This window comes from Aptenodytes forsteri, unplaced genomic scaffold, assembly GCF_000699145.1.
Source record: "Aptenodytes forsteri isolate BGI_AS27 unplaced genomic scaffold, ASM69914v1 Scaffold193, whole genome shotgun sequence".
Lineage (NCBI taxonomy): Eukaryota > Metazoa > Chordata > Aves > Sphenisciformes > Spheniscidae > Aptenodytes > Aptenodytes forsteri.
In genome coordinates, this window is record NW_008795405.1 from 15,121,616 (window position 1) to 15,146,760 (window position 25,145).

Sequence of the window (25,145 nt, forward strand, 5' to 3'; positions counted from 1 at the left end):
CCAAACGTCCCTTCTTTTTTGCAGCTGCGTCTGCAGAATTAACCAGAAGTAAAGGCAGAAAGAAATTTTGGAGGCTGGGGAGATGGGGGCGCGGGCAGAGCATCCCTCCTGCGGAGCATCAATACCCCCAGAGTCGCTTTGGGTAGTTCAGGGAGGCTGTCCGGGGGCATCTTGCTTTCTGGGTGAGGCATCCCTGGGCGCTGGTGGTTGGAAAGCCTGTGGAGCTGATGTCGTGAGGACTTTGGAGGGGGTGCCTCCTTTTAATAGGGGTGAAATGCCTGTAACACCTCTCCTATCGAGAAAGGCTGAGAGAGTTGGGGTTGTTCAGCCTGGAGAAGAGAAGGCTCTGGGGGGACCTTGTTGTGGCTTTTCAATATATAAAGGGGGCTAATGAAGATGGAGCGAGACTTTTTACCAGGGCCTGTAGTGATAGAACAAGGAGTAACCATTTAAACTAGAAGAGAGTAGATTTAGATTATATATAAGGAAGAAATTTTTTATGATGAGGGTGGTGAGGCACTGGCACAGGTTGCCCAGAGAAGCTGTGGATGCCTCATCCCTGGAAGTGTTCAAGGTCAGGTTGGATGGGACTTTGAGCAACCTGATCTAGTTGAAGATGTCCCTGCCCATGGCAGAGGGGGTAGAACTAGATGATCTTTAAAGGCCCCTTCCAACCCAAACTATTCTGTGATTCTATAACCAGAGTCCCCCACCCAGTGTTGTCCCAGAGAAGAGAGTAAGGGCTGCGCCAACAGATGTGGGCTCTGTGCTAACTGCTGCCCCCATGGCTCAGCTGCAAGTGCAGGGATGAGACCCCACCTCTGACGGTCAAGGCCACAAATCAGTAGCCTGCTGCCCATGGGGCTTGGCAGAGCACTGGATCTCGGTCTTACGCATTGCTGCTGTGCTTCACCCTGCAGAAGACACTTCTCCCCTCCCCGCAGGCTTTTCTCATTTTGTATTAACTCTACTTTCTTACTAACATTACCTTGCTTCAAGGTGCCCTGATGCCAGAGCCTTTAAATGGGAAATTCAAGCCGTTGACAGTTTCAAAGGGAGCCCTGTTGAAGCTGCTTGTTATTTCTGTGGGCAATGTCTGAGAAAGGGGAGTATCAGTGGCCTAGAACAGTAAGTAGCCTATTCGAGCTTTGTTTAGAGTAACGTGATCTCTTCAGGGCCTGCAATGTCAGCTTTCGGAGAGTAAGTTCCAGAAGCAGAATGGAAAAGTAGCTGGATTTTTAACTCTTTTTTTTGGTGTTTTTTTTTTAACATTGCTTTCCATGGTATGGCAGTGCTTTTCTAAGTGTAGCTGCTCAATACAAAGCCAACAAATCTTGCAGTGGCGTAGCATATTAAAAATGAAGCCAGCTTTTACCTTCTGTGCAAAGAAAACACAGAAACAAATGAACAAAGACAAGGGTGCTTCCAAGGAGGTCTGAAACCACTACTACAGTACAAATCCTGAGAACCTGTCCCAGATTTAGCAGCTCTTGGGCCATAATTACTATTAATAAGCAGATAAGATGGAAATGCAAAGCATTCAATGAGTCCCTGACCTTCCCCGTATCTTCTTCCAACCCAACACTCAGTTGGGTTCCTTCTCATCTCTAGATACTGTCAAACCAAATCAAGCACCCAGGAGTCTCCAGGATGTTTTGGGTTCCCTGATGCACATGCCTGTCCCACCTGGGGAGAACCAGTTGGTATTAGAGAGCAGGTAGGCGGGCTGGCCCTGCCCCGTGCCACAGCACCAATGGCTTTGGGAGCTGCCCAGTCCTGCTGTATTACACACCGTTCTACATCCTAACGGGGACCTTAGACTTTGCCGAACCCATACAGCTGCAGCCAGTCCTTCATATCAGACAGGAAGCCCCAATCAGTCCTCTTTCCTTAAACATTTTGTCCAAGTAGAGGTGGAAGTGACTTTCTAGGAATCTTGTCCGCTCTGGCATGCGCAAGAGGAACTGTGAGCATTCACACAGCTCTGCAGGTGAAAGTCCAGATGTTATATGCATCTGCCTTCTAGCAGAAGCCTTGGAAGGATCAGCTTGGCCTAAAACATTCCTGGCCAAAGTGGTTTTAATCTGTTATTCAAATCCTCTGATCTCCCAGGCAATCTGCTTCAGAGAAAGTACCTTCTCCACCGGAAGAGTTTTGTAATTTTAATGTTCACCCACAACAGACAGCGAAAACAATTTATTTCCTCTCTCTTTGCAGGCACCTTTTAGGTTATCAGAAGACAGTTTCAAATCTTAGTCTTTTCTTCACTGAATTATATCGATTATGGTCTTTGATCTCTGATTCTTCTTACCCCTCTTTCTTCAGTTGATCTGGAGTTCCTTGAACTGACCCCTAAGGCCTTGGCTGAGTGACTAATGGGAGATTACCTTGGGTATTTGTTCTTATTTCTGAATACGAGAGCAGATATAGGCAAGAGTCCTTTCCTCACATAACATAACATAACATAACATAACATAACATAACATAACATAACATAACATGCAATAACTAGCATACAATTACATACATAACACGATATCGTTGACTTACAGGCAGCTTGTGACACATGATGTGCCCCAGACCCTTTTCAGTAGGTCAGCTGTGTGCCACAATGTTCCCTATCTTGTACTTGCACAGTTTCTTTCTACGTAGTCATTCCTAGCTGTCCATGCTAAATTGCTTTTTCCAGATTGTTTTTCCAGTTTGTCAAGATCACTTGAATTCTAATCTTGCTGTTGATGTTTGTGCAGCCCCTCCCAGGTTGCTGCAATCTGCAAAGGCCTGTCTTGTTCCTGCATGCTTGAACTGTTCCTAATAAGCTTTATTCAATGCTACTGAACCCCACTGCAGCAAGCATGTACTTCAAAGGGGGCAGAGGGGTGCTTTATAAATTAGCACAGAGAACATCAAGGGCTCATTGGTATAAAGTCTGAGATCTCAAGGGCTGGTTCACTAAGGAATGAGCATGGCTTTAGCTCCACTGGGGAGTTTCCCTTTTGTTCATTTTTTCTTGCTCAGGGTTTTGTTTTGTTTTCAGTTCAAGTTGCACTTGTGAGGCAACGTTGTATGAATGTAGCGGAGTTTATTAAGCTTGTATGTGGGGGGAACAGTGAGTCAATATAGGTGCTTATATTTGTGTGTGGCTTCCATAGGAGCTATGTGATAAAGGGAAGGAAGTCATACAGCTCTTACAATTTGGTAATATTACTTAGGCCAGACATTTTGCCTATTGATCCAGGGCCTTATGTGTGCAGTACAGATACAGTTTTGGAGAGGAGAGCTAACCTGACACTCAAGGAAACCCAGATTTAATGGTTTTCCTCTTCACTCAGGCTGTTTTTCTAGATAGTTCAAAAACTATGTCTGGTCTTGCATCCACTTTGTTGATGTGTGATGCCTCTGGCTCAGAGCGTGACACAGACGTCTGTTGGGAGCACTTGTGCCCTTCAGGCTCCATAGATTCAGCTCAGCTCTGACCACCTTCTCTTTTATTCTGCTGAGGCGGATCCAAACGTAACTTACAACTGGCTGGGATGCATCCCCTACAGAGCTGGAGTGAGGGGCTGTGCTTTCCCTGCTTTCTTCTTCTTTGGGAGCATTTAACTTCCCTGCTGGATGGTGAAATGTGGGCTCATCAAATAGAGAAAGCAGAAAAGAAAGAGCTGACGGCAGCTTGGGAAACATATAGGACCTACCAGCATGTACAGCAGCAGCACTGCTGCATGTCCGAGAGGAAGGGTTAAAGTTATAATTTAACGTCACCCTTCAAAGACCCTCTTCCTTTTGCCCATTGTCTTTTAGGTCTGAGTGGTGGCAGTTCAGGTGGAAGAGGCTTTGCAGGTGATGCTGGAGAGATGAGATAGGAGAGAAGGTTCCCCTTCGTTCTTTTGGCAAGAAGTGACTCTGTCAGCCACCTGCTGTCCTTGACGGCACCCAGGGAAGATCTGGGAGAAGGTGAGCCCGAACAGAAACCCGGGAAAGGGAATTGGGAGAGTAGGGAAGGGAACAGAATAAGGAGGAGAGTAAAGAAGCATCAGGGCAGAATTAACACTGCAGGTAAATGAAACATGAAGAGAAAGGGCAAAAGCAGAGTGAAGTAGGAAAGGGACAGAAATGTGGAGTTGTGATAAACTTGTAGAAATTCTGGTGGCAATGGCATGCAATAAAATACACATTGTTGACTCAGGTGTTTCAAAATCTTTCTGTTTGCTTGTGGATTTGGCATCAATAATTGGCCATGTCCCAGTAGATATGTCCCACTAGAATGTGGAAAGTGGAGGATGGGAGGTCTCCCCTTTGCTCCCCAGAGCTTCACTGGGGCTTGGACAGCTCTGGGACTACCTGGCAGGAGAACTTCCTTTCATATAGCCTTCTGCCCTCAGCCCTTTCCTTATCTTCTAAGGTAATGCAGTGCTGCATCATCACAACTTCAGTACTCATCACGTCACCCAGAAAAACGCATCAGTTTCTCTTTTTATTTTGAGCTGGGATTGGATTTTGAGCTTCTTCCCAGCACCCACTTGGGCTCCCTGAATCACTCTTCGAAGACTCTCCAGAGCAGCAGCTCTTTGTGCCCTGTTTATAATGTGAACCTCGGTGGCGTTTAGACCACGTGCATGCAGCCATGTGAATGTTGCATCTACGCTAGCAAACTGCTTGCAAGGAAAACCTTGCATTTTCCAGAGATTGCAGTCCGGCACAACTAGGCTTGAAGATCAGCTAGTGCTTCGCTGAGTAGCTGACCATCTAAAGTAGCAACAAATAAATCCAAATGGTGAAATGAGAGAAAGATGGGGACACAATATTAAGTACATAAGAAAAACTTAGAAAGCTGAGCTGCTCTGTGGAAACATCCAGTGTCTGAAAAAGATTCTTCTCCGGGTGAATTCACTGATTACCTTTGTGTGGATTTGAGTACATTTTCTTCATTTTCCTAAACGTTGTATTCATTGCTCCACTTGTTGTACTCACTGCCCCAGTCAGTGTTATTGAGTCAGGTCATTAGGATACTCCAGATCCTCAAGATGCAGCTGTCTTTGAAGACAGGGCAGCTAAGGCATTATTCATAGTAGACTAGATGCCTTTATTATCCATTAACTTTATGACCTCGGGTGGCCTTAGGGTACTCTCTGAAGTTATTATCCCACTGGCTTCAAAGGTACTGTATAGCAAATGTTGAAACTTCCCGGCCTGATAAAATCCCTTGATAAGACTGGTTTTTCAAAGCATGAGATGTAACTGATGCATTTGTACAAGAGTCAAGTGCTGTTGAAACAGAGCTCCTTTGCTTATAAATCTGCTGGTGGGTAGGGGCTTTGTGATCCCCCAAAATGTCCTGGTCAGGATCTCAGGATGTGAGACCCCTTCGGTTCCAAGGGAAATCATGAGCCTGGCTGACAAACAACTGTCTAAGCTAATATCTGAGGTGTTGAGCTTGAGAGAGGCAGAGACCGAGAGGTGCTGCAGGAATGGAGTGGCTTAGTATGCTGTAAATTGTAAAGTGCCCTGAAAAGTTTGGTATAGCTCCAACTTTCCATGCTTTATCTTGGTAAAGTGGAAACATTTTTATTACTGGGCGCACATATCTTCTGGAAATCCTGACCCTCGTCATGTAAAGCAGAAGTGGCCAAGTTCTGACATGCACCTTCTGTTCTTTGTGTCAGCCTCTACTCCATGCGTATTGTGTATGTGGAAGAGCGTTTTCGTTGGGTTATTGGTTTTAAATATACTGGCTTGTTGGAGAAGGCAAGAGGAAGAAGCATAATCTGCACTTAAACCAGTCAACAACATTTATGATCGCTCTGAGGAAGAATCCATCCCTGTTCATAGTCAGTTGTCTTGTGCTTTGTTTCAAATACAAATCAATAGCCAACCCCCCGGGTGCTTCCCTGGAAGCAGATGAGAAATGAACAGACTGAAAAATGGGAAAAAGCTGCCAACAGACATTAGTCCAAAGTCCTTTCCTTGGCATTACCTTTAATTTCAAAGACCATATACACTTTGAGTTCTGTTAACTAAACTGCTGAGTCTTTTCCTCTTCTGTCATGTTTCTTTTAAGCAGTCAGCAAGTAGGCTGGAGAGGGCAGACCTACACAAACACACCCCCATACTGGGTCTTTTCTTCTCTCTTCATAGGTCCCATCTTTATTCTCTGGCCTGTGCTGGTACTATGATGGCTAAGACATGATAATTATTTTTTTGTGTATATTTGGGGAAGGAGCTGAGTCCAAAGTACCTGAAATATTATGAGAACTATGTCCTCTTATGTTTACTGCAGGTGGAGCAAGTTTCTTTGCTGCTGGCCTCCCTTGGAGAAGACCATAAGACTTTGCGTGCGCATGCAGTGGGCTATATGGAGAGCAGGTCTCCAGCAGAACCCAAATGCTAAGGTATTTGGCAGCACAGTTTTAAGATGCCAGAGAACGCGAAGAGGCACGATGAGATAAGAGGGTGGGCACTGAGTCCAGTTACTTGAATTAGTAACTATTTATCAGCCAAGCAGCTTTACCCATCTCTCCCTCTGCGTATTACTTAGTCACTCAACAAATACACTTGTGACTGGTGACAGTCAGCAAAAACTGTTGGGAAATCATTCAGAAAAGGAAGATAAAAACTCAGTAGTTGGCATTTTTATAGCATTTTCCAGTCTGGATTTACAGACAATATAACCTAACCCTCAGGCTGTTTCTGTGAAGTAAAAATGTGCAGTTATGCCCATTTCATAGATAAGGAAACTGGTAAAACTGATTTGTCCTAGGGAAACAGGAGGCAGAGCTAGGAGGGGAACCTCCTCTGCCTGCCTCCTGTCTTTGTTTTTAAGCCTCCCTGTTCTTACAGGAACATTTCTGTGAGGCGAATGATTTTTCACTGCCAACAGCTATACAAATATACTTTCAACACCGTGTACATGAGATCCTCTGGCACAGTTTGTATCCACATGCAAAGTCAATGACTGGGAGACCAGGTCTCCAGCTGAATCTAAATGCTAAGTTATTCAACAGTGTAGACACACAGTACGATGCACCAGTCAGCAATGAATGAGAAGAGATAGCCAAAAAAAGCAGAATATGTTTGGAGGCAATGCCACTAAGGTTTATGTACAGACATATTTTTAATATCTTGGCCTGTATTCAAGGCAGCTTCCTGCTGGGTCATACGTGGGCTTCCAGCTGTCACGTGGAATATGTTTGTTGTTGCATTAGTCATACAGAAAAGGCACCCATTTCTCAGAAACTGAAAGAACAGGCTTAGCAGAATGACTAATGTGCCTCTGCAGAAACTTCCCAAGTACTCTGTGAGGTGGGTGCTCATATGGCTCCTGAACTAATGTCAGGGAAAAGACAAGAGTGATAAACAAGGCTGTGAACTTCATATGATATTCAGAGACCAGTACTGTTGGTACTCGTGTCTGGGTATTCTTTGTTAATGCTGGGGGTGCTACTGAAAAAGCTACGGAAACTTCTGGTTTAGACCTCAAATTTTTCTCCAGCTCGAGCCCATGGAAAAGGTCAGGTTAATATTGGAGGCACAGAATTGAACGTTTGCTGATGAAATGGGTCTATATTTCTACTAGGGCTGTGTACACTGCTTACAAAGATTTTCGGCAGAGATCCCTGAATTAGTATTGGTCAAGCTAGCATGGGTATCGGTAGCTCTTTGACCCCAGCAATACGGGGATCTTCACTGGAATTAAACCTGTTTTGTAGAAGAATTTTTAAGGGAGATGCTTTGGTTTTGCTTGAATGCATTAACTAATTCAGTGTAATTTCACTTGTCTTCCACTCCTGCGAGATGAAAAATCTTAAATTCTTTTGTATATATCCCCTCTTAACATAAGCTCATAATAATGTTGGTATTTCAAAAAAGTTCTCTTTTCTGAACTCATTGGTGCCAGGTTTGCCAGTTAAGTATCTTTATAACAATCTTTCCCACATGATTTTAGCAGCTGATATCAAAGTCCTAAATAATAATGCTTTATAGTTCTAAAGCTGAGTTTTCTTCCAAATTTCCAAGTAGCTCTGAGGTTGTTAAATCACGTCAAATCAGATAGTTCCAAAGGGAAGAAAGACTGTCAGCTAGTCAGAATGATGTAGCATCTCATACATTTCTCACTGGTGTACAGCAGAGATCTGAGGGAGACACAGTTTGAGAATATTGGAGAAAAAGATACAGAGACATAGACTCTGGAGAGAGCACTGATACTGCAACAGCATCATCAATGGATTCGGGGCTTGTCACTGTTCCTACCACAATAGCTATATTTTACTGCCTAACACCTGAACTACCCCTGCTGAAAAGGTTGAGGGTTGTACATTAATATCATCGTGACAAATAAAGAGTACACTATTGCTTGGTGGGGAAGAGGAGGTGGGGAAGATGAGTGCCTCCCTCCGCTCCTGGCTCTCCAAGCCTGCTGGCCAGGTCACTGACTACATCTTCTGTTCATTAAAGTGCAGAAAATGTGCAAGAGGTTGGAAAGAGGCTCAAAGTGCAATCAGAAAGTTGGTAACAGTCCTGACATCCCCTCTCTCCATCACAGCCAGCAGCCCTTCCAAAGTGCTAGCAATGTCAGCTGGCATAAAATCCTTTACAGGAGTTGACTGAGGTGGTGCACTGTCACGTTTCCTCTTTCTTACTGTAAAGATTAGGGTTTGGGGGGAAGAGTTATATAACACTTAAAAAAAAACATGAGAGCAATGCCATTTGCATATATATATATATATATATATATTTTCACATGGGTGTTTGTGTAGGGTGGGTGCTAATGTTGTTAATTCCACCTTTTCCCTGGATTTACTCCTGAACAGAGACTTGTGGCTCTCTGAGAAGTGCCTGAATCCTTGCAGTGACTTCATGGCAGTGGACAATACAGCACACCGGTTGTGCTGATGAGAAGATTAGGTATAGAGAGATTAGTGACTTGCCCAAAGCCACACAGAAAATCTGTGTCACTTTGTAAATTACTGCAATCATCTTCAATCCCCTTTGAAATCTAACATTTTCCCTTCCCTTGAAAACGTGTGTAGAAACATTACAACCTTTTATCGGCTTTCCAGAGGCAAAATCACTGATCACTTATGCCTGGCTAAAAGCGTTGCAGTTGCCAATGCTCAGAGTGGTTTCCTTACCAGTTTTGTTTGTTTTGCTGTGAAACTCCTGCTGTGAATGTTTGAGTCCTTGGAATTATTGTTTTTTCATTAGTACCTGAGATAAAGGACAATGAGACACTTTGATTTGAAAATCCGTAACACAGCTGGAGCCGGGAGGTTCCACCCCCCTTTCCACCCACCACCACGCAAGCCAAGTGTCAGGCTCTGCCAGCTCAGCATTGCTGGTGTCACTCTTTCCTGTTCTGCAATGTGCAAACAGCCCGGTGACATAGCGGGGTAACGCTGTTTGAACAATCTCTTCAGTCAAGGATTTTTCCAAAATAAATTGGATGGGAATCAACGGACATGCATGTGAGTGTGATAATGCATATCGCGCGGGGAATAGAAAATGCAGCATGTTATGGCAGGAAACGAGGCAGGAACATTTTCTCAGCAAATCTGGCTTGACGAGCTAGCAGGTGGTTGCAGAGGCAAAAGAGGACAGGCTTCTTTTCTGCTTTGCAGGACGGATGGAGTTGGTAATGTCCTGGGAGCGATCTATGGAAGGAGAGGGGTAAAGGGATGCCCCTGCTTTTTTGTCTCACCTAAAAGACGTTACTTAACATTGATTGCCTACCTAAAGTCTTTGCTTTCTCAAAATCCCCTGTGAAATTCACCCATTTTGAACAAATCGCTCTTAAACAGTTTGCTACTGGAGGAAAGGACTCTTGAGTTATTTCTAGTGGAGTACTATCCCTTGTGGAGGCTCAAAGCGTGTGTTTTGTGTGTCATTTCCTAGGGCGTGCTTTGAGAAGACCACCTGGGTTGAGACCAGGCGCTTTCGCTCATCCCTGCATAGAGGTGGACCATGGTGTTTCTTTGCAAGCTGGACTAGCAGTGATCTCTGTCAGTCCTTGGACATTGTGTCAAAGGGTGACAGGAACGACTCATATTTGATCTTGAAGATCTTCCTGATAATTCAAGATTTCTTTGGGCTGGATTTTTTGGACTGTCCCTGTTGACCTGTGGCATTGGGGGGCTGGATTCTGGTAAGTGTTTCTAGTGAGGCTGGTATCTGACAGCTGGTATATCTCTGAAACCTGGGGAAGAGGGGATGAAGGAGGAAGCTCCTTCAGCAAGGCGTGAAGGACAGTGAGACCTCAAGGACTCTATGTCTCTAGGAGGACTCCTGGTAAGGGAGGCTGAATCACTGCCTTGACGATCGCTTTCTTTAGTGGGGAGTTGGTCTGTGCTGTCTGGGGTGTGCCAACAAGTAACATCAAACACAGTAACACCTTTCATTTCTCAGACGGGGTTTCCTTCATGCCGAATCACACCTTCCTCCGTACTTGTTTGTGTGCGAACACTTCAACACTTGCGTGGGGCTTCTCTTCCAGAAGGCTCTGCCCTTGCCGCCGTCGCATGGCGGCTGGGCTGAGCTGGTGACACACAGCTGACGAGCGTGGCAGTGGATGCTATTTGCCTCTAAGTCCTGGCCAGACACCGGGAGCAAAGGACTGGAGACTACAGTAGCGGCGACTGTGTTTGCTTGGGGCTCGTGTTACCCTGCTAAGCCCCCATCGAGGCAAATGTCCCCGAAGCTGTCCCCGTGCATTCCTCCAGAGCCGGCTGCCCCCAGCAACACCTTCACGGGACAAGGTGAAACATCTCAAGCCTCAAAATATTCTTCTTTCAGATGGCCACCTTCTGAACGGCCTCTGTTTGCAGAGCAATTCTAGTCAAGTGGAAAACGTGACTTCTCCCAGTATACCACACCAATGTGACCAAAACCGTTATCAGAAGGTTATCAAAATGCTTGAATCTGGAGTCAACTTTGTGCTATATAAAGCAAACTAACATTTTGATAGAAGCGTTGGTGTGAATGAAAGTTAAAATAATATAAAAGGGTTAATTTTCTGTTGCAAAGGGAAGGTTTTTGGTTTGTTTGGGGTTTTTTTTACAGTCTCAGAAGGTTTCATGAGGAAGATTCCCTTTGAGCTGTTCAGCTCAGCTAAAGAAGGTAGAAATTTTGCTTGGTCTTGTGACATTTCATGGGACATACTTATTAGTCCTGACACTTTAGTCAGCCAGTGTGACATGCCGGCCAGTCTCTATTTTCTTGCTGATATTGCACCAGTCGCTGCAATATATAGAAAAATCCCCCCCCACATGACACCCCGGGCCATGTGATGGGAGGGAACGTATGGCGACACTTTCATATTGGGAATATAATGAATTTCTTCACTTTGCCTGGAAGCAGCTCCCAGAAAAGCAATATTAAACAGTGGTGTCTAAGCAGCAGTCCCGAAGGCGGCGGTGACTGCTGCAGCGTGGGCTGGAGTGGCTCAGCAGGTTGCCTGATCCCTGCAGGAACCAGGAGGCTGTAGGCTCCCGGGCTGCCCCTCAGTAGGAGACTGTGTCCTTGTCCCCATGTGTCACTGACGCGGCAGGTCCTACACCCGCTCCCACTGCTAGAGGGGGCTTGTAAGGACAGCAGCCGGGAATGGCTGGTGGGAGAAGTGGAAACAGCACCTTTCCCCGCACTTGGCACGTACAGACTGTTGATGAACCGTTAATAACTTCTGTATGGTCACCAGGTGTAACAAGAAAGGGCTACTGAATAACCCAGTGTATTTTAGCAGCTACATTGCTATCTCTCTAGATAATATTTTACTTCTGGTTTTAAGTTTTTGCTGTCCTTGCATGATGTTACACTGGAATAAACTGTTCTCTCCAGTGCAGAAAGTGTTCAGGGAAGGACATGTAAGAAATTATGGGAAGCAAGTTGCTAAAAATCCTTTAATTTTCAGTTCCCAAAAACGCTAAGCCCTCACACTGAGGTGTGCTGTATGTCACTGACACATCAGCCCATCCAAAATATGCACTTCAGTGAGGAATAAGTTCTTGTGAAATGTGCAGGAGACAGCACTGGGGACTGAAGTCCTCAGCTCCTCTGTGAAGCCAACCCAGGGGGGCAGCAGCCGTGAAATTTTCTATTCCCTTTGCTGCAATGTGCCTTGGCTCTCACCCAGGGAAACCTCTTCAAGAGGAGTACAATTCAGATAACGACTTGGCAAACCCTTCACTGCATCAGGACTTCGGTTTCCAGGCTCACTCCAGGCAAAACTTAACCTCTCCTGTGTGGATGTGGCAGCCCTCCGGTACGGGGCTGTTGTGCAAAAATAGGCAATATGGCATTTTCTTGAGCTCTTGGTTCCCCTTGACCAGCACGTCTCTCTCTGTGCTTTTCTCTTTCCCCTGATGAGATTACCACCCTGTGCTGGGTGTAAATTAGGAAGAAAAAATTAGGTGCTGGACCAGTCTCCTGGCAAAATCCATCTCCCGTCTCCCCTGCAGGGCAAAACACTGGAGTACGGGCAGCCGCAATAGTGATTCCTGCTCTGCCGCTGAACTCAGCAAGGAGCTGACATTGGAAAGGGGGTTGGGAGACTGAGCGAGAAGTGAAGAAGCAGAGCTCCTCCAGGGGCTGGGAAAACTACCCTGCAGTCTGAAAGGGAAGCAAACGCTTTGTATGTGGTTGGATTAATTTCTGGGCTTCACCACATGTATACACAATGAGTAGATAATAATCTGTGGGGGTCTGGGTAGAGGTTTAGGGTCAGCTGTGTGGGTTAGGAAAGCCAAGGAAAATTCCTTGGGAAGGGCACAAGGAATTTGCCTTAATGGGAAGGGGGTCTGCTCCTTCAGAAGGAGGAAGGGTGGGCTGGGATGGGGGGAGGAGGCACCTCATACACAGCCACCCGTGCCACTTCTCCATGGTGCCGGGCAAGAGTGTCCTCTGGCAAACAAGTGTGCAAGGCTGTCTTCTGGGGTTAATAAGTACAACGAGGAAAGGCCCCTTCACAGCCAGCGTTACCCTGCAAGGCACCACCCCTTGTGATTTTCCAAGCAGAAAGGCACTGGGAACAGCGGCTCTGGCGCAGCATTGCAGGGCTTCACGGGATTATTTATTCACTGTGTTCCTGGAACAGCTCCAGGCTTCCCATCTCTGCCTCCAGCGTACAAATTCATCAAGTATCCACAAGGCTCACAATCCCCAGAGGCAAGAGAAGACAGTAGGAAGGTGATTCATATTGCAAATCACACTGTCTCCGAAGGACCTGCAGGGCTCTGGAAAGACCGAACCAATACCCTCCCTTCTTCTACCTCCCTAACGCTTAATCAGGGTAACTAAGGCAGCAGACTCAGTCTGGATGGATTTCATTGCCGGGGCCATTGGAGGTAAATACATAAAGTAGTGCTTGTTGGTGAAAGCAGATCGCTGTGTTTCCTTCTTATTCAGCTAACGGGCAGGTCTCAATGGCAGAGCTGAGAGTCTTTCGATGGGGGCTGCTTGTTAAAAGTGCATTCTTCTTTATTAAACGGAAAATGTCATCAGAGCAGGTTCACAGAGCTACTGGAGAGGCAGCGCTGCAATTTGGTCGGCTGAGGTCACTGCCCTGCAATCTCCTCCGGTCTAATTGCAGCGGGACAGGGCAAAACTCTGATAGGAAGAGACAAAGTGGAATATGTTGCGTGCAGATACAAATTGGTGAGTAATGCCTGGACAGCAAAACCTCATGTGTTTGGTGCCTGAGGGTCCTGGCAGGCTGTTGGGGTTGTGGCTCTGGAGGGCTGAGGATGCGAGTTGTGAGACGGGAGAGGTAAAGGCATGGCTTTTCACAGTGAAGAAAGTCTGAATGAACGACCTTTGCATTATCTTAGGTTAAGATGTATTTGCAGCTGTGATGGTAATTTCAGTGCAGGCGTGCTACGTAGTAGGCTTTGATCTGGGAGAAAGTAGGTTAGCTATATATAAAAAAAGTAAAATGATAAAAGTGTGATTTAATTCTAGACATTTTTAGAGCACGTACTGCTCAAACCCAGCTTTGTTTTAAACAAGAAAATGTAGCCACTGGTCTCATTTCTTTTCTGAAATCTTATCAGATTTAGTGGAGTATCAAATACCAAGCCAAGAGCGTTGGGGTCGCCACTGCCAGAAAGGCCAGGTAAACCTGCCAGATGGCTGAGATGCCCAGCCCAAGCCTGCATGTCAGATCCCACTTTGAGATCTGCTGAAATTTGGCAGTTTCCTTCACCAGGAGCAGCCTGTGGTCCTGGTGCAGATGTGCATTTCCTGGGAAGGACCACAATGAGTTTTGCCCTGCAGCCCCTTATTGCTTGTCACCCAAAATGTGCAAGTGGGGTGAGGTTTGGCGTCTCAGCGGCATCCAGCCTTGGAGGTGCCTGTTGCTCAGGGTGTTGGCCTTCCTGGGGTGCTGGGGGACCCTGTTTGGGAAGGATCCTTCCTGGGAGAGTGGGATATAACCAACCCCTCCGTGACAGCTTGCCTTTCTCCTCCTCTTTCCTTGCTGACTTCAGAGCCCCCAGTGGAGATGGGAGCTCTGTGCTGGGGCTGGCAATGGGATGTCCATCCCAGAGGGATTCACCAAAACTCCCCTGAGACTTCACGTTAATGGTGGGGCAGCGATGATTGCGTTTGCTGCTTGGACTCCTTTGCTTTTGTTGTCACCGTTGGAGCTGAGCCACTTAAGGATAAAGTTCTTTTGCAAGGGAATGTGGAGTTTCAAAGTGGCCATTCTCCTCAGCCTTCTGCCCCTGCTCCCATGCAAAGCCGTGGTTTGTGCGGTGCCCCCCTGTCCGGGCACCAGCATTGTGTGCTGCCCGGCCATGCAGCAAGTGTTTCCCATGTGTGCCCTGGAAACAGGCTCAGCCTGGGAGGATGCAGGCTGGGGAGCTCCAGCTGGGACCAGAAATGCCTTTGCTTGTTTTAACGCACTTCACTGACCCCAGGGTGTCAGACAGCAAGATTTTTTCATCCTGTCATCTGGGTCCAGCTCAGGGCTTTTCTAAGAGGGATAATGCAACTTTCCACTGGCAGACAGGGGTGTTTTCTGGCATGCTGTTCCCTGCTGGGAGCTTGCACATAGACATGTGCCAGGTACCTGGGCAGGGCTTCAGGGCCGTGGTCCCTACCCCGACATGGGACAGCTTCCAGGGGTGGAACAGCTTTCCTGTGAGAACTGGGATATTTTTGGTGCTGAGCTTATTTCATGGCTTGTGTTTGTTAGAGCTGAAGCAGTTTTTGCATTCCCAAGGAGGCTGCAAACCCAGCTGAAGTGCATCAAACAACTCAAGATAATAACAAACAGCACAGATAATAACAGAGTTTCTGTTTAGTAATACATTCTCGTGACCTTGATCTGTTTTCAGAGTGTTTTGGAGAAAACATGGCTTAAGTACCTCTGAAAAACAGCAGAGATGCTGCCCTTTTGAATCCCATGTAATGATCCAGCCTGGCTCAGGCACCTGCACAAATATTGTGCATCTCCTCTGAGCTATTGCTTCTGTTGGTCATGGGACAAGTTCAGCATCCTCAGCCCAGGAAACAGTGACCTGCTGTGACTCCAGATGGAAAAAACTTGGGAGAAACATGCTTAGTGACCACGGAGACTTTCAAAAACCACCAAATGGGGCTGGATGTTGTGGAAAGCAGCTCATCTGTAAGGATATCCTTCCTGGCCAATAAAGCTGAGCAGGAGGTTGGACTAGAGACCTCCTGAGGTTCCTTCCAACTTTAATTTTCCTGTGATCCCATGCATGTTTTCTAGCCCTGCTACGGCAGCAGCCTGGGCCACGGCAGGGGATGGGTATTGATGATTAGGGCTATCGATGACTAGGGGATGACTTTACTCTTGTGCCAGGCGTGAAGATTTGGGAAGGGGAAGCTGAGGTTCACCCAGCAGTGACAGAGCAGCAGGGTCTGCAACAGGCCGGGGCTTCTCCACATCTTGCTGCAAGGTTACACACCAGTCACATGCAGTCCAAGGGTAGATAAAATAGTCCACCTACGGAGGGAACATGCTGTCTCCTTGTCCTTACAGCTAAAGCAGCTCCTGCTGGCCACTGCCAGGGTCATGTTACGGGATGGAGTTCAGCTTGTTTAGGGTATGGGGCACTTCTTATGTTCCTATCTCTTCGCAAAGTAAAGGTCTTTGGAAGTTGCTGTCTACCCATCCAGCACATGGACCACAATCCCTGCTTCTCCCTGGGTATCCCAGCCAGGTGTTTGCCAACAGCTCAGGGCTGTTGCAGCCCGGTGGGCTCTGTATGGCTGCCACTTGCTCTCTGCTGATTGCCGTTGCGGTGGCCATCCTGCCAGGATCCGTCCTTATTTGAATTGCCTGGTTGAAGTGGCCTGACTCATGAAGAGTCTGTGAGTAATCCAGTTTTGAACCTGCACTGTGTGCGTGTGTGTGTGCGTAGGGGATGCCGCAACCTCTGCACAATACCCAAGAACATCTCAGATAAAGTAGGCATAAAAAATGGCTCACTACAACCCAGCAAAGATCATTCACCTGGTTTTGCCATTTACTTTCATCACAGCTGGTGCAGTGTTATGCAGCAGGAGTCCCACAGGATCCCTCTCCCGTATGCATGCTATGCATTGCTGGCCTTGTTCGTTTCTGCTGTGCGAACAGGGCATGTGTGGGTCATGCTATCTTTGTCCCAGGCTATTTATATTGCATGACACTGTGCAGAGCCTTTCTTCCTCAGACTTTGATGGACTTGGCTGAGCTCCTCACCTCTGAAAACGTAACTGCTCAGAGTGCTTTGACTCTTAAGGAGCGCAGTTCACGGCAGACTGTAGTTGTTCGGAGGTTTGGGGTGCCCACATCTCCACTTTGGTGGGAACAGTGAAGGATTTACCCTTATCGTCTCCTCCCAAGTGGAGATGTTTGGTCCTTGCTGGCACCAAGGTGTGCCCCTAGAACTGAGAAGCAATGGGAAACAAGCTGTTTTGGGGCAAACCTGCTTTATTTTGTCTATGTTGCTGCTGTCTCTGCATCTTAATGTATGAACAGGGCAATTTCTCCAGAAGGGAGGACACTTCTTGTCGAACACTGACCGAAATCGGCCTTGGTACCTGATGTGCATGAGCCAGGGCTCCTATCTTCCTGAGCTGGTGGAGCAAGCCGGGGCTTAGGTGTGCAAGGCACACGGTGCCCCTGCGTCGCCAGCATCTGGTCAGCCTGCATCTGCTGCCTCTAAGGTTCAGGAAGCCTGAAACCGATGTGATGTCAAATCCTCCCATCTGGGATGGGTTCTTGGGCCAGGGGACCGCACCTCTGAGGTCAGCACAGTCAGGCTGACATTGACTTATGTGCTGCTCTTTCCTGTCTGGCGGGGTCTGTGTTTGCAGTCTGCCGACGGCCGATGGCCAGGAATCTGGGACAGTACAGGTGGCCCCGGGTGACTTGTGCGTTGTCACTCTGCTCAGACCAGAGGCATTGCTCCTTCGAGCCATATTACTCTGTCTGTATATTCCCCCTTGCCGTCTCTCTTCCAACCTGATCTCATTTTGGTTTTGAAATACAGAAGGTGGCTTCTTGGCCCATTTTTCATCTTCATTGCTATTTATCTGGTGGCAGATTTGATAGAGATTTTTGCAGAACAAACCTCATTTTTCTTCAAGCAAGATGCTGTTGGTTGTTTTCTTCTGAATAATGTGCTTTGGGATTGTCTCCCAGTGACTCACACCAGCAGCTGCTGCTTCATTCCCCAATGTAGTGGAGTTTTCCAGAGCTCCCAAGCAGCCATGTAACCACAGGTGAACATGCCTAGTGAAATGCCCACAGCAACTAATAAATTTTTAAGTATCTCCTTTTTTATTTTTAAAGAAGGACTCAATGAGAGGCAATTTCCAACCTGTGAGCCACCAGACGTGCACTGTATCTATGACTGCCTGGCTCCCTGAAGGGCTCATCCAGCACTTTCATGAACCTGATCTCCATCTAAATAACTCACATGGATTCAGCTCCATTGTCTCCCGGCCTGATTTCCTCTCAGGTGACTTGGCAGTTGATGTACTGGGAGGAAGTTAGCTAGTCAGACCCTTTATCATCTGTTGTATCTGCCAACAGATGCGTTTAGATCAGAGCTGAGAAATGCAGTGGAGGTAAAGGTAGGGACGGTGGGTGATCTATCTGTTACTGCGACCAAGACAAGTCTGTGTCGGAGCTCTTTCGTGCTCCTTATCTGCCATTAAGGCAGTAACTTTGTCTCATAGGATTAATGCATTTCCAACTCCAGTGGCTATTTTAAGGTCTCAGAATGAGCCTGGATGTCGATAGAGGATTGACAAACCCCCCCAGCACGATGGACATGCCGTCACTGCTGCAGGCAGGGAGTCGCAGTCAGCTGGTGTGCGGGGCGTGCTGCTGAGCACGCTGGCTTTGTGCATGCCTGGCACTAATCTCTCTCTGCCCCTTAATCCTGCTGAGCCCCGAGTGGCGGAGGGCGGGTTTCTCACCACAGAGCAGCTCCGCCGGTTGTGCTGTGCCCCGGTGTCACACCAGCCTGCCAGGGCTCCAAGTGACCTTTGCTTTTGCTCCTTGCTCTGCTTTTGCAGCAGTCTTTGGTGCACATAGGAGATGCACTTCAGAGGCTTAGTCCAGCATGGTGCCATGGACCCTAGTGCCTAATGAATTCCTCACACAGGGCTCTAGATGTGCTTTGTAAGCTTCATCCAGGACATGTCCAGTCCCTGGCGTGCAGGAGGCAGCAGGAGTACCTCTCCTGTCTTCAAGACAGATTGCTGAGAACCTGTAATGTGTGAGGACCACCCCTCTTTTATTAATGTCCTTGTGACCGCTGCTTTTATTCCTTAATATTTCCAAGTCAAGCATGGAGAACCAAAATTGCTCCAGAGACCCCTCGTGTGAGTGGGAATGCTCTGCACCTCACGTGAGGGTGCTTGGTCACAGTCCAAAGATGCTGTACCACCTAAGCTGAGAGGGGGAACAGAAACAGCCCGATATCGTACAAGTCATCCCTTCAGCCTTCCTGCCGAGTCCCTTTTCAGAGGGCTGCTCAGAGCCCACAGAGCTGGTGGTGTGCACAGAGCTTTTCTCGCAGCAGTGCTTTCTGTGTTTCCCCCCATCCCAGCTTGCACCATGGTGTTATTCCTCCTGATAGGTTTCCCCTGACACTGGGATTCCTCCTCTGAGCGTGCCTTGGTCATGCAGAGAAATCTGCGCATTTTGCTCTGTCATTCTTGGCTCAAATGTCATTGCTGGAGCTCAAGAGAAGTCTGGTGCCAAGAACGGCACGGCTCTGAAGCTGCATTCTTCTGCCGTTCCCCTAATGACTTGCCAGAATGGGGGGAAATGGTCTGTTGCAATGTGCGCTGTTAACCACCTCCAATACACTCTCTTTTTCAGGTGGTCTAAGCACAGCAGTGGGTTATCCGCTGGACACAGTGAAGGTATGGGTTGGAGCTTTATTTCTTGACTACAGACTGAAAACAAACAGGCCCTTTTGCTTTTCCCCCCCCTTTTTAGAAAACTATTTCCATGATAATGCTTTCATTTTTGTTATATCAACATATTTCACTTTATTTGATTGCATTGTTTTTCTCTCAAAAAAAAAAAGTAAATTGTTTGGGGATGCTATTTTATGACTAATTAACTAGTTTGCTGCTATGGAATTTGTTGATTTTTTTTTTTTTTTTTTTTTTTTTTTTTTTTTTTTTTTTTTTTTTTTTTTTTTTTTTTTTTTTTTTTAATCTGATGCCTGCATTTTATTAAAGTTGCCCCTGTATTCCTAGGTGAGAATTCAGACCGAGAGGCATTACAATGGGATTTGGCACTGCATTCAGGAGACATACAGGACAGAAAAAGTAGGTACTTCTCATCAGAATTGCTGATACCATTTATAGATGCCTTGTTTCAGAGAAGCAGAGCTGCCTCTGTCAGTTTGGGGAGGACAGGCAGCAGTTACATACAAACCATCTGTTGGGAGAAGGGTCAGGATGAAATTTAGCTTTGTCGATGAGCTGTAAGGTGGAGTGTTTTGGCTTCTGCAATGTATGGCCGGTGTTTTCAGGCAGGTGCTTTCCCATTCCATTCCCTCTTAAAAGTGTTCTTTTTCCCCTGTTTCCAACTAGGTTTGGGGATTTTACAAAGGTGTGTCTGCATCAGTCCTCACAGTATCGGTGATTTCTTCTGTTTCATTTGGCACGTACAAAAACTTCCTTTGTACCATCTGCAAGCTGCGATACGGGGCTGCAGATGCAAAGCCATCCAAGGTGGATGTTTCTCTTGCTGGAGGTGCTGCCGGTGCTGTCCGGGTAGGTAAACAGCTGAAAGGGAAAGCACAACAAGAGCTCTTGTTCACGAACATCGGAGGCTGGAAAAGCAGTGAATGTTTTCTGTCCGGGAGGCCACAGGGGAGCCTGCAACAAGCCTGGCGGGTTTGTTTTCGCAAGGGGTCATGCTCTGCCCGCGCTGCCCCCTCGCTGGTCTGCTCCACGATGTAGCCGAGTCCTGCTGGGCAGCTTGTGCCGGATTTGGTTTAGAGCGTCAAAACACTTAAGAACACGCTATTAAGAATGACATGGACCTTGGCAGCAAAGGCAGAAAAAGGAAGCAAAACAACCTGGGCAGCAAACTTTTAAGTGGCTCTGACAGTATGTTTGTGTGAGAAAGACGTAACTCAGTGTGTTAAAGCACAGGCCAGGGTTTTGACAGTGGCTGCACAAGCCCGGCATGGTATCGCTGTCGAAATGGGCAGCACACAGTGTTGCCTTGTCAGGACTCAAAACTCAACAGGGCATCATTGAGACGTGATGCTGCCTGGCAAACGTGCATGATCCCAGGACAGGGAGGTGAGGCTGAATTCAGGAGCAGTTTCCCATAAGCAGATGGATCTCTGTGAGCGTCTGCAGGCGCTGTGAACACGGCGGAGCTCACCCCGGTGCCCCGATGGCATGCTGGGCAGAAATGCGTGCCCGGTCACAGGCAATCCTCTTACAGAGCAGTCCAGATGGTCGTGTTTCTAGGTGTTTCCTAGCAGTCAATGACTCTACTTAACACAGGTTAATTTTTTTAAAGTGTTTATGGCCTTGGTTCCAAGTATAGACACATACAAGAGACTTATGTATGCTACCCTATAGCTGAGGACATCCCCTTTCCATGCCTATCTGGTTTAATGAGTTGTTATAGGTATTTAATATCCCCTGTTGATTTCTGCCTCACCTTCCACTCTGCACAGTGCAGCTCACACGCATGTGCTGCTGCTGCTGGGTGGGATTTAGCACAGACAGAGGGGAAGAGGCTGGAACTTGCTGGCTTCAGGCAATATTATTGCCTGAAAAGGTGGGAGACAAGGAATTTGCAGGAGGCGGATCAAAACACTGTTTAAATGCAAAGGGTTAAAATACCATCCTCTGGTGTTACAGGTTGTGTTGATGACCCCTAGTGAAGTGGCTAAAGTTCGCATGCAGACTCAGAGGAACCCACATCCTTCCGTTGCATCTCCCCAGCCTGTTTCCAAGCCAAAGTACCGAGGATCTCTGCACTGTCTGAAGGTGATCGCCAAGGAGGAAGGTTTTGGGGGTCTCTACAAGGGCTGCTCTGCATTACTCTGCAGGGATTGCTCCTCTTCTGCAATATATTTCCTTACCTATTCTGCTCTGTGCGACTGGCTCACACCAGCTGGGAAAAATAAACCAGGTAGGTATCAGAAAGCATCTGGCATTACCTGCAAAAAACGGCTTATTTAGTACCACGCTAAGAGGGAAATCAGGCTCTCGGCAAACATCACCCAGTACCTATAAAACCTCACCCAGATCCAGTCCTTGTGTGGGGTTGCTGTGTGTTTGCTTCCTGGCGTCACGGGGCCATTTGTGCCCTCCCGGTGCGGGTGCCAGCAGCCTGCATGCGAGGGCTTTGCCAGCACAACTTTGTCCCTCAGCAGCTACTCCTCTCCCTGCGGGAGGGGTGTTTATGGAATGCTCTGGTGCCTAGTATGTGGGTATGAAATCTTCTTAATGCAGAAATAAGATGTGTAACTAGAAATGAAACACGGACAAACTTCCCAGGAGCCATCATGGAACATGGATCAGGGTCAGTCCAGAGCTTGAAAATAAAGTCCAGGTGCAGAATGTGAAGACGCTTAAGTTTCCTGGCTGTGATTTGGCTCCAAAAACCAACTATCCACTTTGAGAAAAGATCGAATAGGTGACATTCAGCAAAGAGCATCTTCTTGAGAATTATAAAAATAAGTAGACCCATCTGAAGAGGGTGTGAGTGCTCTCAGGCTGCATCACATCTAGTTTGTGCGGTGTTAAAATAGATGCTGTCTCTGCATGAGCCAGTATCATGTATGCAAAAATGAGTATGCTGTGAAATCGAGAGGCCACACAGTTTGTGTGAGACCACTGAAAACTCACAACTGCAAGAGCTGGACAAATTAACTGCTGAAAAACATGAAAGTTAACAAAGTTAGTTAACAAATCTGAGATGCTTGTAGCCGTATCAGTGCAAGTCTCGAGTTAACTGCTCCTCCCTTCACTCTCTCCTCCAGGTTTCCTTGTTGTGCTGCTTTCCGGTGGTTTTGCTGGAGTCCTGGCCTGGGGATTAGCTACTCCCATGGATGTCATCAAATCACGGATGCAAACAGATGAATCAGACCAGCACAAGTACAAAGGCCTCGTCCACTGTGCTAGGGAAAGTGTGAGAAAGGAGGGTGCAAAAGTGCTTTTCAAAGGACTGGGTTTGAACTGCATTCGTGCCTTTCCTGTGAACATGGTGGTGTTTGTAACATATGAAGCTGTACTGAGATTTACAGATCGTTATACAAATAAAAAATAGCTTGTGCCACTCAGTTCAGAGGTGTATTTTGTTTAGTGTTTTTTTTTTTTTTGTAACACAACAACCACAAACAACTGCTGAACACCGTCCCCTTTGACGGGCTGTGTAAGAAGCATGGACATTTCAGCACAAAGCTGAATGACTGGCGGCTTTGTTTTATTCTTATAGGATTACAAACTCATCAGGGAGTCTTGGACTTATATACAACCTCCCTTTTATCTTGTTAATGTATTTAGACTGTAGCCACTGCTTAGGCCCTTGAAACTTTTGCAAATATTTATGTTCTAAAAAGCTGCTAGTCTGATCAGAGATTTTGGTTTCTACCGTGCCAGAAAATGATCTTCATGACCAAGGCAAAAGCTGGGGGGAGTTAATGTTACGATTTAATGCTATCCAGTGCATGCTCCTTACACATAATGATGGTATTGCAGTCACTGAGTAACTTACATATTTGTGCTTCAGGCTGCAACTTCTCCTTCTCAGCTGTATTTTTGCCCAAGCACTCTACAATTATATCCCTTTGGGAGCAGCTGAAATATGAATCTCCTTGCTTTTTCCTGTCATTGTTTAATGAGTGGCAGACATGGGCTGTTTACATAATCGTGCTAATGGCCTCATTGAAAGTGAAACCAGGCACGGATTCCTGTAAGCCCTGGGATTTTCTCTCTGTGCAGCCCTGAGCCCTACAGCATCAGTCCTCTTCCGGAGGCTGATGGCACCGTGGCTCTCTGGAGCTTGGCACAGCTTTGCAGGCAATCTGTTCTCATCCTGGAAGGATGCAAAACCTCTTTGCTTCTCAAAGGAAAGGCTGCCATAAAATCTGTGCGCTAGCGGGGTTAGGCAAGTTAAAGGAGAATTGCAAAGTTGTAGAGTATAATTAAGATTTACAACTTTTAAAATGTGCATACTCTGCTCATTTTAAACTACACTGTTAGGAGCAGCCAAATGTTTTTTGTCAAAGGTACATTTTGAGAGAATTTCTGACTTTCCTAACAATTATTTCTTTTTCACAAAGGTATAAAGTTTCATCAACATGTCAGTTGAAAAAAACAACACCCACACTATTGCTTCAGAAGGAAAGTCCCTAAAACCAGAAATACTTTAATTTGCTCATCCCACCTCAAGAGCATCATAAATGTTTTCTGTCTCCGTTTTAATCCCTGCATGATGACATCTGGAGTAGACTGGATCCAGCCCCTATCAGATTCTGTTGAAAGTGCATTTTTTGGAGGGAAAGAGGAAGACTATATTTTTAAAGGAGTTCTCATATTCAGGGTTGATGCCCTTCTGGTCTGCAGCCACTTTTACCAGTTGATAGCATGTCCTTGACTACGCTGACAGTAATTTTGCAGCAGACAGGACTTGTCAGCTACTCTGGACATATAAAAATGGATCTTGTACTAGAAGGTCAAGTTTAAAATTTTCAGGTGCTACTTGAAAAGAATAAAGGGGACCTCTTCCACTCCAGAGAGTGACCAGTAAAAAGCTCCAGAACTGTCCTCCTGAAATCTAAGCCTTCAACTGACTTTTTAAACATGTTCACAGCCATGCTATCAAACAACTATTATAATTATTTCTCTCAAGAATCTATCCAGCTCTTGCAGCTCATCCAAAAGCAGGTTTAAGAGACCAGATGACCAGGCAGGTGTAGAGTATGTCACCTTACAGGGGAGTGAAATGAAAGACCCAACAATGAGCCTGATTCTCTCCCAAAGTTCTTATGGCCTCAGCAACCTACCACCCCCAGTTGCATCTTGGGGCATCAGCACCAGACTTCCTTTAGTCAGCAAGTCCTTACAACAGAAGATTTAATTAAGTCCTCAAGATTTGGAATTCCTCTTAAGATGGCTCTTAAAAGACCACTACCCTCACCTCTTTCTACAAGAGATGCATTTGACCGAGTGCTGTCCCAACTGGGTAGTGATTTATCCCAGTTCTGCCTGGATGTTTTCTGGAATCAAACTCCTTTATGCTGGATTATTCTCAGCCGACCTTGTTCTCAGGCATTATATCCTCTGAACAGAGACAGTAAAAAAACCCCCTGCAAATCAGACTAAACAACCATTTATTGTTAGGCAGTGTTGATACCATCCATGGTCAGCCCAAGATCTGAAAATAAAGTAGCTCAGCTTTCCTAATAGGCTCATGCATTCAGATGACTAAAAATGTCTCCTCCTGTGGGTGTAACTGAAATACAGCTGGTTTCAAGAAACAGGAATTACAGACGAATTGTAAAAATGAGTGGGAACAACTGCGGAAGCCAATGCGAGGGTTATAGGTATATGTTATAGGCTATAACAGCCCACACATTATGACTGCCTCTGCTAAGGAAAAAAGGAGGGCAATTGTCGTAGGCGATTCCCTTCTGAGGGGAACAGAG

The 25,145-nt window shown here is 46.5% G+C and overlaps 1 protein-coding gene and 1 long non-coding RNA gene across 3 annotated transcripts; both read left to right on the forward strand.

Moving 5' to 3' along the window:
- Nucleotides 1-9,342: 9,342 nt before the first annotated feature.
- LOC103900205 lies at nt 9,343-10,972 on the forward strand. The gene is made up of 3 exons (XR_657660.1): nt 9,343-9,461; nt 9,889-10,138; nt 10,399-10,972. It is a non-coding gene; the product is annotated as an uncharacterized LOC103900205 (long non-coding RNA).
- A 2,119-nt stretch (nt 10,973-13,091) lies between these two features.
- On the forward strand, nt 13,092-22,765 carry SLC25A47 (solute carrier family 25 member 47). 2 transcript variants are annotated; one of them, XM_019472479.1, is made up of 7 exons: nt 13,092-13,331; nt 17,792-17,960; nt 19,334-19,377; nt 19,720-19,791; nt 20,059-20,241; nt 21,352-21,625; nt 22,479-22,765. In XM_019472479.1, the coding sequence occupies exons 2-7, from the start codon at nt 17,801-17,803 to the stop codon at nt 22,763-22,765; spliced, it is 1,020 nt and encodes a 339-aa protein (XP_019328024.1). In that variant the 5' UTR covers nt 13,092-13,331; nt 17,792-17,800. The 2 variants fall into 2 exon arrangements, with proteins under 2 accessions (XP_019328024.1, XP_009279113.1); XM_009280838.2 differs by lacking the exon at nt 17,792-17,960.
- Nucleotides 22,766-25,145: the final 2,380 nt, after the last annotated feature.

Excerpts from the sequence above, each read along its gene's own strand:
- SLC25A47 (XM_019472479.1), top strand. The coding sequence starts at position 17,801 with ATGAGAGGCAATTTCCAACCTGTGAGCCACCAGACGTGCACTGTATCT. Across the intron at positions 19,378-19,719 it reads ATCCGCTGGACACAGTGAAG|GTGAGAATTCAGACCGAGAG; the intron begins GTATGGGTTGGA and ends CTGTATTCCTAG. Across the intron at positions 21,626-22,478 it reads AGCTGGGAAAAATAAACCAG|GTTTCCTTGTTGTGCTGCTT; the intron begins GTAGGTATCAGA and ends TCTCTCCTCCAG.